Consider the following 21,346-nt stretch of genomic DNA (forward strand, 5'->3'; position numbering starts at 1 on the left):
TCTCTAATGTGTTATATATTGTCGTCAGTGTCAATCTAGCGAGAAACAAAGAAAACTGTGTTATACTTGAATTTTGTTGAGTTTTGCTTGTTTATTAGTTCCATCGTCATTTAAATCAATGGCTTGATTATTCACAATTTATTTTTCATCATAATTTCTATATCCGGCAATCAATATCTATATGATTCTTGTTGTAGTAAATTTAACTTTTAGAACTACATTGCAAGAAATTTTGAAGTACATTCTAGTTTTATGATTTGCATTATTTATAGCTAGGAATCGGTTAAGTTGGGACTGTTGATTTTGGGGATCCCAAATCATTTGATTTCCATGAGTTTTTGTTTGACGAATTTTAATTGTGGGTCAGATTTTAAGTTACTGTCACATTTTGATCGCCAGTGCTTGAATGGCCGCCTAAGTTCGATGGTTGACATAGGATTTCCTGCAAAGCAGAAAAGTGGAATATGTTTTTCTTCCTTTTATCTTCTCGATTGCCTATATTTCGGGTCAAACTTCAAATGCTACAATATTGATTGACGCCAAAAACTATATTTGGTCACCACTAATTTTTAAGCCTATAGAATTTCATTTTGCTTCAATTACTAAGCATCTCTAAAACACTCTTATTTACTGTATGAGAAGACAACAACCTTGACAATAATTGTAGGAAGAAACAACGTGTGTTTCAGTGTTTTTCTTACTATTTTGTTCCATAATTTGTATTGAACCATTGACAGAAGCATTACAATCTTCAACTTCTTCAAGCCAGCTAGAGCATGTGGTTTGATCCCATCAGTATGGTCACCTGGGTTCAATGTTAGAGATGGTTACTTGGTTGACAGAACCTGGTGTGGCACCCACTGATGGTTCGTTTGGATTAGCAACGACTTTCCTTATGAAAAATCCTGGCTGCGTGGGTTGGGAAAGTGCCATCGAGTCACTTCCAAGCATGAGAACTACAGATGATATGGTGGGCCTATCCGCCGCATCTTCTTGAACGCACAATAGCCCGATATGAATGCATCTGAGAGCTTCGCTGGCAGGACATGTTTCTATGATCAATGGATCCATTAATTCCAAGCATTTTCCTTCACACCACAGTTTCCATGCCTGCAATTTTACATTTCATGGAATCCTAATTAAAATGATTTAATGCTAAAATCCCTTTATCGGAAGAGATTAGAGAATTTTGGACTGGCAACGGGCCCAGCCTGAATTAAGGACCGACTAACAAGCATCTTGTGCATGTCCCCAGGTTTGGAAACCTTTAGCACGGTGTCCTGGCAACCTTATAAGCGAGTGAGTTGGGCCTGAGAGCATGGGCTTGCTTTGATGTACTATTACTAAATGGGCCTTCTATGGCCTGGACCACCCACATTCTAACTTGGCCCATTGCCACCTTTGATTAGAATATAAGAAAAGGGAAACTCACATATGTAAGGATGGTCTGGGCATTTCCAGGAAAATCTGCACTGGTGTTCCTTTTCCCACTTACAATCTCTAGCAGTAGAACGCCAAAGCTATACACATCAGACTTTGCTGAAAATAATCCTGCCATTGCATACTCAGGTGCCATATATCCACTGCATACCATTGAAGTAGCGTAGCATGTGTTAGAAGTGCTAACACACTGAGAGAGAGAGAGAGAGAGAGAGAGAGAGAGAGAGAGAGAGAGAGAGAGAGAGAGAGATGCATGCCACTATTAATGATCCATGCATGCGACTGGATTCAATTCAGATCTATGTACCCTATAAAATGCTGCTAGAAAAATATTGCACATGACTTCATTCTAACGATCAAGCAACAAATGCTTAAAAAGACACAGAATTTCTGCTTACCTGTAACAAGAAAGAAAAGAAAAGAAAATGTTTTAGACTTACTAAGTTCCGACGATTCTTTTAGTACTTTCTTCGCTTTGGTTTCCTCCAAAGATCCTGGCCATGCCAAAATCTGAAATTTTGGGATTCATTTCATGATCTAACAGAACATTGCTAGCTTTTAAGTCTCTGTGTATGATTCTGAGACGAGAATCCTCGTGAAGATAGAGAAGGCCCCGTGCAATTCCACCAATGATGTGAAGCCGTTTTCCCCAGTCGAGTTGAGCACACTTGTTCCGATCTGGTGGTAAGAAGACAAAATCAGAACGTATTTGCACATGCTTAAGGCCTCTTTGGTGCATTGCTTTCATTTTAAGTGTCCTACAAAGATTAACCTAAAGAAATTTCTCCGTGATCGTAAAAACTCAGTGACAAAATCTTATAAGTTTATAAATACATGAAAGCAACCTAAGAAGCCATATAAAATTTCATGTCGAAGGAAAGCTTTCCTTGACACACAGAAGAAACCGCAAGTGCTGATCCTCTTCCCTTGTGATAATATATACGTACCTACAAATTAATGCATCCTATTCATCGTGTTTCATTTCCTCCATGCACAAGCACTTTCATGGTGTTGGCCATATCAATGTAAACTTGCATATGTATGATTTGGTGGCCACTAGTTGCACCCCACCCTTTCTTTGTACATTTGGTAATAAAAATGGTATAACTTTATACCATTGCTATTGCCAAACTTAAAAAGAAATAATATATTTATCAAGCAAGAGGAGAGAGAGAGAGAGAGAGAGAGAGAGAGAGAGAGAGAGAGAGAGAGGAAACTAAACCAAAGAGAAAGACATCAAGGCTGGTGTTGGGCATGTATTCATAGATGAGCAGTTTCTCTTCTCCTTCGATGCAGCAATACAAGAGTCTCACGAGATTCCTATGTTGAAGTTTTGCAATTAATACAACTTCATTCTTGAACTCCGCTAGACCTTGTCCTGAACTTCTTGAAAGCCTTTTCACCGCTATTTCCTTCCCATCCAGTAACAAGCCCTAGTATTATTTATATAGAAAATGGCTTCATTAGAAAACTTAGATATTGGTCTGCTGTTTAGGGGATATACACCTTCCAAGTTTGGTTAAAAAATGTTATTACCTTGTAAACAGGGCCAAATCCACCTTCTCCAAGCTTTTTGGCCTCTGAAAAGTTATCAGTGGCTAATTGTATGGATGACAAATCGATCCAAGGCAATTCATAATTGTCTACATCAGTTGTTCCACTTGGGGAGCCCAAATCACTCAATAAAGCTCCTTGGCTATTTCCCTTTATCTTCTTCACTGGAATGAGTAGTGAACCATCATGTAATGCACGGTTGCATTTGAAAATATTAATCAATTTTCTTTTACAAGAACTATGAAACGTTTCTCTTCGTACTGGTATTTCTAGAAGTAATCGAACCATCCAATCATGGTCTCGCTTAATAGAATAAAAAGATCTAATCTGCAATCTAGACTGTCCATCTTGTGGAGCTCCCTTTAATTATCGACTCTTAAGGAATGACAATTGAAAGCTATTATAAATAAATAAATAAATAAAAACGGTGGTCCAATTAGTGATCTAAAATGCTCATCATTTGTAGGGTTCTTGATGTGTTGGGTTGGTTGGGTCCTTGAGATCCAAAATCTGGACTGACTGGGTTCGGATCTTGCTGGGTTTGGGTCCTTTCAGTCATGAGTATCTTTTTTAGGATGCAAATCCGGTTGTGTTCAAGTACCCATCAGGACTGATACCCAGAACGATTGCGTTCAATTACTTGTTAACTCTTTGGACATTAGTTTCAAGTTGGCCATAGTTTAGGTACTCATCAATTAAGAGCCTTCATGGTCAGGGCCTATATGAATGGATGGATAAGATCATACACGTGCCACTTTGACACTTTCACGGTGCAAATAGGAAATCTTACATGCATATGGCTTAACAACCATTATTCCATCGCTACGATCAGAATGTGTACAGGGAGAGAGGGAGCGTGCGGTGATCTCTCGCGAACTAGACAGATGGAGACCTTAATTGTGGTACGAAGTAGTGCACATCTCAAGTTGGCCCACCATAATACTTATGTGGTATCCACCCCGACCTTCATGTGTGTCACTCTGTATTAGGCTTAGGTATCAAATATCAGCCCTATCTTCTACGTAGATGGGCCATACCAAGGGAAATAATTTGGAGGGCGTCACTTATTCATTGTTTTCAATCATGTGATCAACCTCAACCATGGATGAACATAAGTTTTGGCCTTAAGCTTAAACTTGGGTCAATCATTTGGATGGTTAGGATCTTAGGGTGAGGTTTGGATGTATGATGTTGTGTGGCCCACTTGAGTTTTGGATCCGTCTGATTTTTAGATTCCTGTCTTATTGTGATCTTGTAAATTTGATGGATGGTGGGTTTGTCGTAAGAATCTCTGTGGGCCCCACACAGCTTCCAATGCAGGAACTTCTTGTGCCCCAGCATCCCTTTTTCATTGGCGCTGGACGCATCTGGTCCAACGCCCTCCTTTACGATGCCTAGTTCGCAAGTGAAATGGCAAACGTGTAAGAGATCTGGGCGATTCATTAGGTAGTGGGCTCTGTGAACATGCCACCTACCAAAATCAAGGCAGTACATTCATCAAGTAGGTCTCACATGTACCTTGGATTTGGACGGTTGGACTTAATTTCTTTCCTAACCGTCCATTTTTGTCAAACAAGTTTCATCCGCTGATTGGCGAACCAGCGTTTTAGCTTGTTTAGAGTTTACCTATGATGAATGGCCAAGATCAGCAACGTGCTGATTGGCGAACCAGCGTTTTAGCTTGTTTAGAGTTTACCTATGATGAATGGCCAAGATCAGCAACGTGAGGGTTGATCTAACGGTAATTTCCATCACATGATGACCCCTCAGTGAATCACGACCGTCAAAATCACTAGACTTCTTACTTACGGTTTCAACGGTGGCAAAGGTTGAAGAAATCAAGGCCAATCGTTTTGGAGTGTCTGTTGACACTTTCTGCTAAATTGTGGTAATACCACGTTTGGCACACATGGTAGACATGAACTCCAATCCAGACCGTCCAAATCATGGGAAAAGTTGTGTATGGATTACAGGCCCAAAATCAAACGTCACCCTCTGATCCTAACCATCCAAATGGATTTGGATAATATATGATGGTGGGCCCAACCCTACTAGACAACCTTTTTATGCAGAAGCTTTTGCATTCACGCAAGTTATGGAGTGAGGAAGCCACGCACTTAATTGTGGTGTGAAGACTCTGTGGAGCCCACCATAATTTATGTGTTTTATCCATGCTGTCCATCCATTTCTCTAGATCATTTTAGGGCATATGAATAAAATTGAAGTATATCCTAAGCTCAAACGAACCACACCACGGAAAAAAGTGGGAATTGAATGCCTACCGTGGAAGACTTTGGAAGACTTCCTGCGGACCGTAGAAGTATTGGATCAAGGTGAAAATTGTGTTTTCTCTTCATCCAGGACTTTGTGACCATATGAACAGTTTGGATGATAAATAAACTTCACTATGAGTCCGATGATGGTTTCAACGGTGGATGTCATTATCTCCACTCTTTTCTATTATAGGTTCACTTAAGTTTTGGACATGCTTCAATTTGTTGGCCCATGCCCGAAAAGGAGTTGGAGAAACGGTTGGATGGAATGGATAAATAACCATACATCATAGTAGGCCCCACAATGTCTATTCAGTGACCGCTCATGCACAATCTGCCCAAGGCATTGATTACATGAATTACAGGTAGGGCTGCACGCGAGTCAAGCTAGCTCGAAAAGCTTGCTCGACTCGGCTTGAGTAAGCTCGGATTGACTCGGCTTGAAAGGCCGACTCGAGGCAAGTCAAGCTTGTTTTTTAAAGCTCGAGTTGAGTTTAAGCCGAGTTCGACCATGTTGCATTTCACTCAACTCGAACTCGAACTCGACTCGACTCGAAGCTCAAGCTCGATCTCAACTCAACTTGAGTAATATATTTTAATATTATATATATATATATATATATATATTATATTATATTAATATTAAATATATATAATATGTTTAACTTTAAAAAAAAAAAAAAAGAAGTTAAAACTTAAAATTTTTTTACTAAAAAACCTTACGTGACTACGCTGGATTGAGTTGGGTTGGGGTGGGGGCTAGGTTAGGTCGGGTTGGGCATCGGGTTGAGTTGGGTGTGGGTTTGAGTCAGGCTGGGCGCTGGGTTGGCATATGAACAAGCTCGACTCGACTCGAGGTAAGCTCGACTCGAGATTGACTCGAAAACTTTGGCAAACGAGCTAAGCTTCGATGTTGAGTTTGAGGGCGAGCTTGAACTCGAGTATAGCACGGACTAGTCAAGCTGAGCTTGGCCCAGCTCGACTCGATGTAAAGCCCTAATTACAGGAAAAGCTTTGGTTGTCAAGTTGAGGTAGGCCCCATTACATATTTTTAAGATCCAATCCATCCAACAGGTGAGTGTCCTAATTTTAGGCCTAATGGTGAAACACCAGTACCATCCTTGATTCTGGTAGACCACACGATTGAAAAAAGTGTGCAGGGGACACTTACCCTCAAAACAGTTTCCTTGGTGTGGCCCACCTGAATTATGGATAAGAGTGAAATTTTATCTCTGACCCTAACATGGGATGATGCATTTGATGGATGGAATGAAGTTCACGTGCACATCAAAGTAGGGTCCACCTGCACCGGATCCTTCCTCTTGCTCGGGAGGTAGACTCTTAGGAGTTTCGACACCTGTTCAAGGGTTCAAGCATCCATAGGTAAGGGTATACATCGAGTCAAACCAAGTCGAGCTGGCCTTAGCTCGACTCGGTTCGAACACTGGTTGACCTCAGCTTGAACTCGACTCGGCTCGATCCTTGAGCCTGACAGGCCAGCTCGGACTGAGTTGGAGCTAAGATTGAGTCAAATTTTCTATTGAGGCATTTCCACAAACACCTGAACTGCAACTTCAAAATTCCACTATTTTACAAACAGAGGCAATGGTTTTACGGGTGTTTTATCAAACACCTTCTAAATAACATAAAAATAAATAAATTAAAATTAATTTTTTTTTTAAAAAAAAAGGGACAAAAAAGGTATTTGTTTAATGTATACCTTGCTTGCCACTGACCAAACCTTCCTTGCCACCAGCCACATTTTGTTGAGTCATTTTATCAAACAGTTGGTGAGCAACATCAATGACAAAGTAACCGAGTCACCAAACTGGTTCGATCCGAGTTCGATTCGAGATGGATTCGATCCAAGTCGAGTCGAGCTAAGGTCTGCTCGAATTTGGCTCGAACTCATTTTCGAGCTAAAAAAATCAGCTTGATTCGGCTTGAACTCAGCTTCGAACCAAGTCGAGCGAGCTAACCGAGCTAACTCGGTTCGTGTTCACCCCTATCCATAGGTGGTGAAATCCCACCACGGCGTGAGTGTGTGGGGGTATGTGTTCGTGTGTAAAAAATAATAATAATAATAATAATAAAGGGTCCACCCGCACCGGTCAATGCACCAGACCGGAAATTGCCTATTTACACCGAAAGCGGATTGGCTGGTGTACCACACACCAACTATATAGCTGCTGTAGATACGTGTTGTGCGATGTAGATACGTGTCATGCGAAGACAGGCGCCGACGCTCCTCGTGCTCCGAGTTGTACGAACAGTTCAAAGGAGATGAAAGTTACATGGGCCCTACAATGATGTATGTAGTATATCCACACCTTTTATTAGATTTTCGAGATCATTTTAGAGCACTATTCAAAAAATGAATCATATCCAAAAATCAAATGGACCACACCAAAAATAGTAGTGGGGATAATGATTTTCACCGTTAAAAAATTCACAGGGCCCACCATAACGTTTATTTTCCATCTAATCTGTTCATAGGGTCACAAATACCTGGATGGATAGGAAAAAAAAATTTCATATTGATCCGAAACTTTTGTGACTCCAAAAGGATTTCAATGGTAGACGTTCAATCCCCCGTTGCTTTTTACAGTGTGGTTGACTTTAACTTTAGATCTATCTTATTTTTAAGCTCAATCCTTAGGACAAGCTCCCCAAATGGATGAACGGTTTGGATATAACACATACCTCAAGATGGGACTCACAAAACTTGCTGATGTCAATACACTAGCTATATAGCCGGTGTGTGGTACACCAGCCAATCCGCTTCCATTTACTACACAGGACACTACTGGGTGTGATGTCCCCACTATTTCGTGGGAAGCGGATTGGCTGGTGTACTTCACACCAGTTATATAGTTGTTGTATTGAGGTCAATAAATTTTGTGGGTCTAATCATGAGGTATGTGTTATATCTAAACCAGCAAAAAATTGTCCCAAAGACTGAGAAGAAAAATAAGAAAGATCTAACTATCAATTGGACCACACTGCAAAAAGCAATGGGGGATTGAACGTCTTCCATTGAAACTTTTTTGGAGCCACAGAAGTCTTGGATCAATATGAAATTTGTTTAGGTCTTTGTGAACTTATCAACAGATGGGATGGAAAATAAATGTTATGGTAGTGGGCCCTACGAATTGTTTAACGGTGAAAATCATGATCTCCGCTGCTATTTGTGGTGTGGTCCATGTGATCTTTGGATATGATTCATTTTTTTGATAATGCCGTAAAATAATCTCTAAAAATAGATGCACGGTGTAGATAAAATGAATACATGCATCACTGTGAGGCCCATGTAACTTTGATTTCTTTTGAACCGTTCGTACAACTCAGAGCTCGAGGAGCGTCAGTGCTCATCCTCGCACGACACGTACCTACAGCAGCTACATATCTGGTGTGTGGTACACCAGCCAATCGGCATCCTATTTCGTGTGGTATGGCGCACTTGAGTTTTTGGTCTGCCTGATTTTTAAAGTCCTGTCCTGCCGTGGTCTTTCAAAACAGCTGGATAAAGTGTATTTGTGATGGACATCTCTATGGGCCCGACACAGCCCTGGGTAGGTCACAGGCAATCCGATCCCCTCCATTTCTTATTCGAGTGGGCCCACGTCAAGGGAAACAGTTTGGCACACGAGTGTTTTCTGTACACTATTTTCAATCGTGTGGCCCAACAAAATCACTGATGGATTTAGGTGGGCCAAGTTGTTAAATGCAAGAATGATGGCCAAAAATTAGGGCCACAATATTTGGGCTAGGCCGGAATTTTAACTCATCACACCCTGGTCCTATTTAATTAAAACCTACTGAGTCAACTCAAAACTTGGCCGGATCTCTTGGAAACTCGGTATTGGGCTTGACTCGGAAAGACTCACTGAGTTGACTCGAAGGTTCGGTTGACTCAACACGAATCCCTGTGATTCGAACTGAGTCACCTGCCTACATTGTGGGATTATATATATATATATATATATATATATATATATATATATATATATATATATATATATATATATATATATATATATATATATATATAATGTTACAAGAGTGAAGACCCGCAGTCTCACTGACACAAAGGAGGTCCTTAACTAAGTTTTGTTAATTTTGCTGTTGTTTAGTTATGTTTTATGTTATTTATACGGATCTCCTGTTCTTCTTCTTCTTTTGTTGATATCTATTAACATTACTATTATTATTAATTTATAATAATAAAATATCAAATCAAGTCAGGTTGAGTTTTCAAGTCAACTTAACCCGGTTGAATATCAAGTTGAGACAAATTTTCGGGGTTTTGAACTATGATTTAAAAAATTTGAAATTTCATCAGTGTCAGCCTCAGCGTAGCCAATAGTCAGCCTTGAGGATATTACCAGCCAATGAGTTCTTTCTCTTCTTCATTAGCAAACAAGCACTGATGGCAAGGAGAAGCACCACAACAATAACAATAAGAACAACGATTGGCACGACAACATTAACCACAGTACGAGATGAGTTTCGCTTGCTTCCTGCACAAACAAGAAATACTCTTCATCCATGGCAAAGTTTTTCGCAAAGTTTTTCATTAGAACTAACATATATATCAATAAGAGATTAAAATAGAAACAAATTGAAACAAACTTACTATGGACACAACCTAAAAAAATAATAATACTACGGATACACCCTTGGTACCGTCACCTATATATATATATATGGAAAAGGTTCTATACGGTCGAGCTCATGGGAACTTTCCATGAGGTTGAGCTGTGTGGGCCCCACCATGATGTATGTCGAACATCAACACCATGCATTTGATGGGTCCCCTTGAAATTATTGGATATCCCGAAAATCAGCCATATAGAGAACTCAGATGAGCCATACCATCTAAAATCATGTGAAGACATGGCTAAAAGATATAAAAGCACTTGGTGGGATCCACATGAAATTTGGATGCATCTGAAACTTGGTCTGACCCCTCATCCAAGTGGGACACATATAATGGATGGTCTGGATTTGTGAAGCAGTTCTCAGTGGGCCAAACAAATGATTATGAATGTTTTAATGGAGAATAACCCCTCTCGACTTTTGTATGTGGTGTGGCCCACACAAGTACGGATTGACTTGATTTTTAAGCCCTAGGCCTACCATGGAATGGTGCATCTGACTGTTGGGGTAGATGCTCGACATGCATCACGGTGGGCCCACACAGCTCGACCTCAGGGGAAGTTCCCATGAGCACCACCGCATAGAACCTTTTCCCACACACACACACACACACACACACACACACACATATATGAAAAATCCTATTTTCCATCCGTCTCCATAACTGATATGCACAATTTAATCCAATATTTTGCAATTTAGTCTTCAAGTATGTAGTATATTGTATATTGTATGCATTTACTACAATCACTCTTTTCTTTTCTTTTTTTTTTTGGTTTTCACTTACTACAAGCACTCTTTCACAGACTATTTAAAAAATTTCCTAAATTGGAAGATCGCAGCAACCAATCTTTGACCTTTCCCTGTGCTTCTATTCTAAAACGTCTATTTACATATATAGCATAAATTGAAAGGATCAGACCAGATTATGGAGGTGATTTTTCGGCTCTAGCCCATCTACTCTGGGGACAAAAGGACCAATGGTCTTAATCACTAAGGCCATGTTTGTTTTGCGCTTTCCTGCCTGGATTACAAGGATAACCGTGAAGGGAAAAAAAAAAAAAAAGAAGAAAAAGAAAAAAGAGAAAACCGTGATGATTCCTACCAGCATCTCGTTTGGTTTGAGGGAGAAAATGACAGTCTAGATACCGCGTTTTCCACCATCAGACGTCAGGGTAAGGATTGGGTAATTTCCAACAAAATTTCGGAGAGAGGCAGATGAGGCCTGTGATGGTTCGTCATTATGGTAGTCCAGAACACAGACTTGAAAAAAAAAAATCTTTAATTTCGTAAAACAAACAGGGCCTTAAAAATGGGTCCCATTTGTACAAGCCTGAATCTGAGGGGACGAGGAACGTATAATTACTCCAATATAAGAAACACAAAAAATTAAATGAGCGGCTGTGATTAACCAGAACGACTAAGAAAAATTAAGGGGAGAAGAATCGAAAACTTACCCATGGTAGTTATGTTAGTTAAGTTGTCGTAGAACTTGTACATCTCAAACCTCAAATTGCAACTTGGTCCAAGAACTCTCCCACCTTGTTTTCCATCACAGCATTCCCGAATATGGGAGATTGCACCTTGTAAGCACACATAGCAATCTCTCCTTGACAAATCGTTTGTGCATTGCACAAGCCCATATATCTTTTCGAAGTTAATGAAGTTCGTTTCATTGGTAGCATACATCCGTATGGATTGGTCTAAAGCCGCCTTCGAAGCAAGACCATGCATCATCTGCCCCAAAATCAGATTAAACCGATCTGGGTGGAATACATTTTGCGGATTCGACTCGTGATACAGTGGTTTATTATCAGACAACGACGAGATTCCTTTGTTGGAGTAGCGCAAGAGACACTCATCATACCATATGATTGCAGTCCTATCGGAGCACAATGAGATGATTTCTTGGTGTGCGGTGTTAAGGCAATCAAGGCATTTGTTGGATTTAATGTCGCCTCTACATTGTGCAAGGCCAAAAATTCGGTTTGGGTTTTCGCCAATCATGCAATTGGCGAAGCCGGTGAGTGAAGCATTGGAGGAGAGAGAAGAGAGGAGGAGATTGAGGTTAGTCCGAAATGTGCTATCAGCAGTGTAATTTGCTGTGTTTGCACAGAATCTTTTGATAGGATATGCAGTGCAAGTAGGGAGATGGAAGATGAAGTGTAGAAGGGTCGAAAGGAGGAGAAATTCAAAGGGTCTTGATAGGAGGATTGGGATCAACATCCGTTGGGCTTCTTGTTGGGTTTTACAAAAAAAGAAAAAAAAAAACACCTCTTCTAACGTATGGCTGCAGTCACCATGAAACAGGAAAATGAAAGAAATAAAGAAAACTTCTTTGTATTGCTGTAGTGGGAATGAGTAAAAACGTTTTACACTGCTGTCTTTTATAGGATTTCTCCTCATATGAAATGATCGAAAATGCCCCTATCTAGATGGTTCCTGAGGGCAGTTGAAAACAGAAAAAATCTTAATGAAATCTTAACACAGCTATTATAATCTAAACTTAGAAAAAATCTAACAGCATAGCAAGATATTACACGTTATGCACAGCTAGCACGGTGTTGGATTTGTACAAATCCATCACCGTGTCCAACGCTTCCCTTCAACCCAAAACCAGCTTCATTCTAAGCACTGATCTAAGTCTCCTGAATGTGTTAGTAGGCGGTGCTTTGGTGAAAATGTCTGCCACTTGTACGTTCAGTGGTGTGACAGTATTCGAGCTTAACTAATTTCTGCTTTACTTGATCTCTACGGGCTTGCTTGGATTCGTGTATAGTATTGTATTGTATTGTATTTGGGTACTGTTCATGTATACACAAGACAAGCCTCAGAATACATCCTTATCACCATGCCATTATTCAATGTTTGGATAGGAGGTATTGTGCAGGCAAGTATACAATATCTTGTATAGATCAATGTTTGGATACGAAGTACTAGGCGTGCGTATTGTACAAACGGTCAACATTCAATAGCTGCTTTGTGCGGATTGTTGATATATACTTTTTAATTCTCATTTCTTTCATAGGTGGTGGCGTCCACCATCAGTTGATATGCTTCATCTGATCCGTCCAAAGTGAGCTGATCCGTCCGTCATGATCTGATCCGTCCAACATGAGGTGATTCGTCCAACATGATCTAATCCGTCCACCGTCACTTTTTAATTCTCGTTTATTTCATAGGTGGTAGTGGTACGGTTTAATTTCTTTCTTTCCTTTCCAATTCTCGTCCACTTCATATGACGGTGGTGGCCACCGTCAGTTGATGTGATTCATCTGATCCGTCCATTGAAGAATTCTATCCATCCATTCAAAGAAATGACGTTAACCACGGTATAGAGGGCATCTATCGGGGCATTATCAGCAACATCGACCATGACCTCTGATCAACAGTTAGAAAATGATCGCATGCCAGTCTGAGTGACAAGCGCAGGAACATGCTGGGAGAAATGTCTGTCCGAAAAGGGAGTAAATGGTTAACTATAGGAAAAGGATAGCTGATTGCCCAACCGTAGACCCCATGATGAGGTCGGAGCTCATCCAAACCACCCAATATTGGTTTTGAAATAGCTGATCGACTATGATGTGGCCTACCTTTGCGTCGTACTATATCCCAGAGGGAGACAATGAGACAAAATAATATGATAAAGTTACTTGCGACTTTAAAACAAAACAAACGATAGCTTCTTCTAGAGGACCCAGTTCAATTTTTTTTGTTTTTACCAAAATAGTTCAAAAACTTCATTTGTTAATTTCTGATTGGTTTATCCAACCCGAATTGAACTTATCTGGAATACAGTCCATGATACAGTCAGAGGACCCAGTCATGATGTTTACAAAAAAACAACTAAAAACTATAGCTGCAGAATTCACCTCAGCCATTCACTGTAACTAAATCCGAAAGAAAAACCTTATACCGGCATAAAAAATCAACAATCCAAGCAACAAACGAAACAGCAGAGTCATGCATCGATCGTCTCCAACATCAGCCACGATCACCCTCTCGGCGTTGGCAGCTTCCCGCACATTCCTAGTGGCGATTTGGGTTCGATCTATGAGAGCAGCTACACAGTTGCCACTGTCCATTGTTGAGGGACGGTGAGATACACGAACAGTGACACTTCCAGTTGCTCGTCGCGCCGTCTGATCGGGGAAAGAAGCCTAAATGACATAGTAAACAGAAAATTCTTTCTGCCAATCAAGAAATGGATATGATGTATTCTTCACTGCTTCAACTAATGTTGAGGGTCAAATATTTCATATTAGACCCCGATTATTGCCCGGATTTACAAACATTGTACTGTCTAACGGTCTGATTTAATCGTGTTTGTGCTGCAAGGTGACTTTAGGAGCCTGCACTGAAAAATGGTACTAAAAGCATGGAATTAACGCTCCGATGATGCCAAGGTAAGGGACAGACCCCAGGAGAGTAAGATCAATGGATATACATGCCGAAAATACGAGAAAGTCGAGAAATTGAAGCTCAAGTGGCCTGAAATTAGTCCAGAATGCAAGATCACAAGGTTTCCACCATCCGTTCAGCTCAAAACTTTATACATATCCTTAGGGAATCGGATCCAGGGAGGTTGGCTTGGACGTGGAAGAGAGAGAGATGGTGGAAGGCATCTTCAAATAGTTTCTTCTTCCTTTTTCTTCTTTAGTTCCTTTCTTTTCCTTCATGCTTTCTTTCTAAGGGATTTTAGCTTCATCATGTTTATGTGTGGCTAAACCTCTTAGCTAGGGCTAAGAGGTGAAGCTTGTAGCATGATTAGGATGGTTGCTTTGTTTTAATTCATGTTTTGTTCAACTCTTATGGATTCTAGTTATTTATGAAAGTATATTCTTAGTTTTTAATGGTTTGTTGTGACTCAAATTACAATAGATCTGCGATAACTTAATATGTCTTCTTTTCTTGAATTGAGATTGTGAAATTAGTAAGATTTGTTGTTCATCATCATCCCATGGGCATGGTAGGGTGACGGAATCCTTCCTAACCTTCACAATTCTCTTATGGTTAGTTGTGAGATTGGTAAATTGTTGTTGTTTGCCATCGTCTCCTAGGCATGGTTAGGTGACGGGATCACTTCCAAATATTCACCAATCTTATCTGTTGATGATTAGATCCATGAGAAGTTCAGAGATCTGACAAATCTCTTCTTACCAACTGGATAAGATAGGACTCTGATTCCAGTTGTGTCCTTGAATTATGCAAGGTAGCTTCCCAATTGCTACAAGTGGATCCTTGGCACCCTAGTTCCCCCTTTATTTTTATTAGTTTTTAATCAACCTACTCACTATTATTCCCTTCCTTTTACCTGATTTAGATTTCATCTCATTCTAGTTTTAGTTCTACTTAGTTTCAGATAACGTACAGGTATCAGTCCCATGGGATTCGACCTCGGTCTCACTGAGTTTATTACTACATCACAACCCTATACTTAGGGAGTGAACAAGTTTTTGGCGCCGTTGCCAGGGATTGACGGTTACGTTTTCTTAAATTAATTAGTTTTAGAATTAGGTTAAGATTAGGATTTTACTAACTTTGGGTTAAAGGTTTTTATTTTATTTGATTTTTAGGAACTAACCTGTTTTGCTATTTTGTAGGATCCTGAAATAACTTCTAAATTGGTAATCCCTTTCTAATTCCTCTACTTTTTCTATTTTTAGAATTATGGTTTGAGTTTTAGAAATTTTCTTATTCTAGGTTTTCTTTTAATTTTAGAAATTTTCTATTTTCTAGTATTTTTCTATTTTTAGGAACTAGTTTATTTTTAGAAACTTTCCTCTTTTGTTTTTAGAAACTATGTTAGTTATTTTCCTTTTTAGAAATTCTTTCTAATTTTAGAAATTAACTCATCTTTCCTTTATTTTATTTTTAGAAACTAATCTTTTTTTATTTTCTTTTGTAGGATCTTAACATAGGAACTTCTCATTTGGTACATTCTTTCTAACTTCTCCTCCTCTTAATTTCCATATTGCTGTAGGATCTTTTCTTTTGTTTTTCTTAGTATTAGATTCAGAGTTCGGGTTTCACCATGTATATGCATGAGTGGGAACGTCAGTATGTTGAGAAGAATAACATATATTGGGATGATGATTATGATAGAAAACAACCTATGCATTAAAGATTTTTTGAAACTATCATCAAGAACCGATCGGAATATAAAGATCCACAGGTTAAGAAGTCCTGATGTGATCATATGCAAGAGAACAATTACACCCCACAGATTAACAAAATAGTACGTGAGTGTTGAGGTTATCATAACTATGGGAGTGAGAATTATTATCACCCATCCGATAAAAAGAAAATAATGCGCGATTATATTATGAGTGATAATATGTATTACCAACCATCAGATTCTTCCACCTATGATCCGTATGACTATAATCAGTGGAAACATGAAAATTGAGAAAATGAAACAACAACATGTTATAATGATTATTCTCTTGGATCCCTTACCTTTGAGATCCAACCAGAAACGATCCAAGATGATTCATTTCAGCATAACATGGCATGTCTTATGGAAATTAGAAAATCATTTGAAGCACTTACTTCGCGCCTTGAAAGATAGAGGAGGCTCGGTCATCCTAGCCACAATTCATTCCAGAAATACAATGCGAAGAAAGTGATCATACTCGCATTTAAAGAACTCTAGAGTTATGAATGAGGAGTTGGATTTCATTAATGAGCATACGGTTCAATTTCCTGATGAGTCGATCTCGATGACTGTTCAAAAGAATGGTGAAGAGACATGGGTTTCTTTCAAATACAATGATAATAACACACCTTCCTTACATGACACACAGTATCTCAATGATGAGGTAGAGGTTAGTTTATTCGAACCTCAACCGAATTTAGGTATAGAATGTGAGGAAAGTGATCCCATCTCAAGTGTGTACTACACGGAATTAGACAATGATGTGTATTGGGATGATGATTATGAACGAGCAGCCAAATTTCCCTAGAATTAATCTCAAGTTTGGTCCAAGTCAATGATCAAGACGTACACAAAGTAGTCGATCATAATGAGCCACTCCCCTCACCGACATGTTTGATTTAAAGGTAGAGGATGAGCCTCTTACAATCGACCCTTCTAACTCTTGTGGAACATGTTTGGACCACTCTTCTGAATTAAATGATGATGTGATTCGGAGAAGGACAAGTTGCTCGTTACGACCTTGAAAATTGAAACCACTAAGTTGAGGCCACCATATGAGCTGTACACATTTGACAATTCAACGCCTCGATTGAGTAGTTTCAATGAACAAAGTGATCACATCGATGTTTCCCCTATTGATTTTCAGTCTGTGCAGGATTAGAGCAAGAGAGCATACATCCGTCCACTTTCAAGAATGATGGATTCCTTGGAGATCATCACAAGCTCCAATGTGGAAAATAAGTCATGCTCATGAACTTCCCAACTCTTTGGATGATTGTTTGGCATACTTTGCAAGATTCAAAAGATCCCATGATAAGAGACATAGTGAATGCCTTGCAAGATAACATCTCGGTAGTCATCACGGACCGAGAAAACCCTTACTCTGAAGCCCCTTCTTCTATAGATCCGAAAATTGAACCGAAGTCTACTACTTCGGAATGTGTTGAGACTACACCACTTCGTGAAAATTTTTCTCAATTTGATTTACCTGTGTCTTCGATTCACCATGGGATACTAACTTTGAAACTTTTTCGGTATCGGTGAATCATATATACTTTGGATACCTCGATGAATCAACGGCAAATTTTTAATGAGGTACATAAGTTTCTCTGTAAAGTCAAGCTCCAGAGCCAAGCTTATTGCAAAAAGGGCTTTTGGATGATCCTGTTGAGGAACTTACTGAGAAACTTATCAAGATATTGGCCCAAAGAGGAACCTTACGGCATGATCGAGTAGTTTTTTCCTGCTTTCATAGGACTAGGGTAGTTTGCTTTATGCTGTCTAGGATAGACAGTTTTATGCCATTAGGTTAGTTTGATTCCTGCATTGTTTTAGGATAGTTTGCTTTCGTATCTTCACCCTCGTGCTGACTGGCTTTCATGCTACGATCTCTTGGAAAGTCTCTCTCGATTTGTCATTCAGGTATTATCTTTCCATCATGTTTCAGTTACTTTCATTGTCCCATGTGCATTGCATGCTCATATCTTTTACATTGAGGACAATGTAGATTTTAGGTTGGAGGTAGAAGATTAGGTATCCTAATCAGTGTTTTCTTCGTCTTGAGCAGAAATTTGTGAAATTTTTTCATTAAAATTTTACAAAATTTTTTCTGGAATTTCTTGTGTTCAAAGTGATTTTGACGGCCATCTTGGATTTAGAATTACAACATAAGTGATGTTGGTAATTTATGACTCTTGGATTCAATTATCTGTTAGATTTCACAATTAAGTTTGAATTATTAATCCATGATTAGAAGTTTTAAACATTGATTAAGTCATGATGTCACAAGACACATCTTGCTTGCACATTAAGGTTTCAGTTTGATATTGAATTGTAACTTGGTGATCATTAAGCATGGAAGGAACCAACTTGGGGAATTTGTCCATCATGTTCAATGAGAAGAATTGAAAGGAAAGAAAGAAAAAAAAAACAGAAAACAAGAATACCTAGCTAAAAAACAGTTATCGTCGAAAAGGAATACCTATGGAAGATCATTGAAAAGATTGAACATAGCACGAAAGCTATTGATGGAAAAATCTGATTCCCCTTCTTGGCGTTACTTTTAATGAAAAAATCAAAAATTAAAAGAAGAAAAAGATAATGTGTGAGACAAGTTTGTATGTCATGAATCCTCTTGTTGGTTACCAATGATATCCTGAAATAGAGAAGTGAATTTTAATGATAATAAGTTGAGATTACACTGCACTCATGGAACTCGATGTTTAGAATTTTTCTAATTGATGGATTAATACTTGGAACTTGATTATGAAGTGTACCGTGTGTTTGATTCCAAGAGAAAGTACTGCCCAACATTCATGAATCTTAGAATTCTAGTCTCTGGGTTGTTTTCCAAAAATTACTCAAGTTTATATAAATTGTCCTATAATTCTCAACTTATTTTTCGCATATATGATGTATTCTTCACTGCTTCAACTAATGTTGAGGGTCAAATATTTCATATTAGACCCCGATTATTGCCCGGATTTACAAACATTGTACTGTCTAACGGTCTGATTTAATCGTGTTTGTGCTGCAAGGTGACTTTAGGAGCCTGCACTGAAAAATGGTACTAAAAGCATGGAATTAACGCTCCGATGATGCCAAGGTAAGGGACAGACCCCAGGAGAGTAAGATCAATGGATATACATGCCGAAAATACGAGAAAGTCGAGAAATTGAAGCTCAAGTGGCCTGAAATTAGTCCAGAATGCAAGATCACAAGGTTTCCACCATCAGTTCCGCTCAAAACTTGATCCATATACTTAGGGAATCGGATCCAGGGAGGTTGGCATGGACGTGGAAGAGAGAGAGATGGTGGAAGGCATCTTCAAATAGTTTCTTCGTCCTTTTTCTTCTTTAGTTCCTTTCTTTTCCTTTATGCTTTCTTTCTAAGGGATTTTAGCGTCATCATGTTTATGTGTGGCTAAACCTCTTAGCTAGGGCTAAGATGTGAAGCTTGTAGCGTGATTAGGATGGTTGCTTTGTTTTAATTCATGTTTTGTTCAACTCTTATGGATTCTAGTTATTTGTGAAGGTATATTCTGAGTTTTTAATGGTTTGTTGTGACTCAAATTACAATAGATCTGCGATAGCTTGATATGTTTTTTTTTTTCTGAATTGAGATTGTGAAATTAGTAAGATCTGTTGTTCACCATCATCCCATGGGCATGGTAGGGTGACGGAATCCTTCCTAACCTTCACAATTCTCTTATGGTTAGTTGTGAGATTGGTAAATTGTTGTTGTTTGCCATCGTCTCCTAGGCATGGTTAGGTGACGGGATCACTTCCAAATATTCACCAATCTTATCTGTTGATGATTAGATCCATGAGAAGTTCAGAGATCTGACAAATCTTTTCTTACCAACTGGATAAGATAGGACTCTGATTTCAGTTGTGTCCTTGAATTATGCAAGGTAGCTTCCTAATTGCTACAAGTGGATCCTTGGCACCCTAGTTCCCACCTTTATTTTTAATAGTTTTTAATTAACCTACTCACAATTATTCCCTTCCTTTTACCTGATTTAGATTTCACCTCAATCTAGTTTTAGTTCTAGTTAGTTTCAGATAACGTACAGATATCAGTCCCTTGGGATTCGACCTCGGTCTCACCGAGTTTATTACTACATCACAACCCTATACTTGGGGAGTGAACAACTAACAAAATAAATCTACATATGAAATAATTAATATCCTACTAACCTAATACTGATTCCAGGCATTCGTAGCATCTTCGAAAGTCGGGAAAGACTTGTGTTTGCATCCACTGAAACCGTGAACTTGAGCATTACAGTCATCCCATGTTGCATAGATCCCGAGATTCCTTCCTAAAAATACCACGTAATACTTTTGCTTCATTCTGCTGTAAGCATTAATCAATGCCTTAATCAGTAGGATAACTAGAAAAAAAGAAAAAAAAAACAGTCATCTTCCTTTTGCCACCATTAACAAATCATTCAAATTTTAAGTGACCCATCATCACTCCAGGCCTGATTTATAGCGCCCTGAATTACAAAATAATCTGTCAACTGTAATGCAAGTGAAGAGTGTATCAGTCCATAATGCAATACTCATATTGCCATTCGACATCAAAAACTTCACATTCTTAGAATTATTAGTAGTGTTACTTTGAAATGCTTCACAACAAGCCGGAGTAGCATCAGCTAACTGATTTTAGAGGCTACATGTGCAACCAAAAATACTAACAAATGTGGATATAATAAAACTATGATAGGTAATTGACAACTGAAAAATCAAAAATAAACCATCACCAGAATATGAATCACAAACCGAAATCACAAACATCTAAATTCACGCGATAGCTGTAAAACTGTATCCGAAAAGCAATTCTCAACCAGTTACACTCAGAAATCCTCCAACATTTTACTCCAGCAGAAGTTACTGTTGAGTAAGGACACCTGTGACTTAAGTACCATTCTCAACCAGTTACAGTCAGAAATCCTCCAACATCTTTACCCACCAGATATAACAACTGAAACATGACAACTATGAGATGAAGAGTGTTATGAATCACAGAAGGGCAGAATTCCTCCAACATAATTAGTCAGCAGAAACTACTACTGAATAATGGAAACTGCCACCAGATATAATCTCAAACAGAATATCGCATAGCAGTTAAAGTCACAACCTGCAACAAAAAGTAGCATTGCAGATTTAATATATAGCAGTCTAAGACATTTAAAGATCTGATTACTGCTCCAGCAATAATCATATAATCCACAGCGTTGCCAGGAAGTAAACCCGAA

General features: G+C 38.9%; 1 protein-coding gene across 1 annotated transcript; it reads right to left on the bottom strand.

The window, feature by feature from the left end:
- Positions 1-750: 750 nt before the first annotated feature.
- Positions 751-12,152, bottom strand: LOC131225869 (cysteine-rich receptor-like protein kinase 10). The gene is made up of 7 exons (XM_058221502.1): positions 11,384-12,152; positions 9,653-9,787; positions 2,977-3,263; positions 2,663-2,873; positions 1,881-2,118; positions 1,433-1,583; positions 751-1,110 (listed from the first exon to the last, which is right to left on the bottom strand). The coding sequence occupies exons 1-7, from the start codon at positions 12,150-12,152 to the stop codon at positions 802-804; spliced, it is 2,100 nt and encodes a 699-aa protein (XP_058077485.1). The 3' UTR covers positions 751-801.
- Positions 12,153-21,346: the final 9,194 nt, after the last annotated feature.

Source organism: Magnolia sinica, chromosome 1 (genome assembly GCF_029962835.1).
Source record: "Magnolia sinica isolate HGM2019 chromosome 1, MsV1, whole genome shotgun sequence".
NCBI classification, from domain to species: Eukaryota; Viridiplantae; Streptophyta; class Magnoliopsida; order Magnoliales; family Magnoliaceae; genus Magnolia; species Magnolia sinica.

Excerpts from the sequence above, each read along its gene's own strand:
- LOC131225869 (XM_058221502.1), bottom strand. The coding sequence starts at position 12,152 with ATGTTGATCCCAATCCTCCTATCAAGACCCTTTGAATTTCTCCTCCTT. Across the intron at positions 2,119-2,662 it reads CCTTGATGTCTTTCTCTTTG|ATCGGAACAAGTGTGCTCAA; the intron begins GTTTAGTTTCCT and ends TCTTACCACCAG. Across the intron at positions 1,584-1,880 it reads AAAAGAATCGTCGGAACTTA|TGGATATATGGCACCTGAGT; the intron begins GTAAGTCTAAAA and ends AATGGTATGCAG.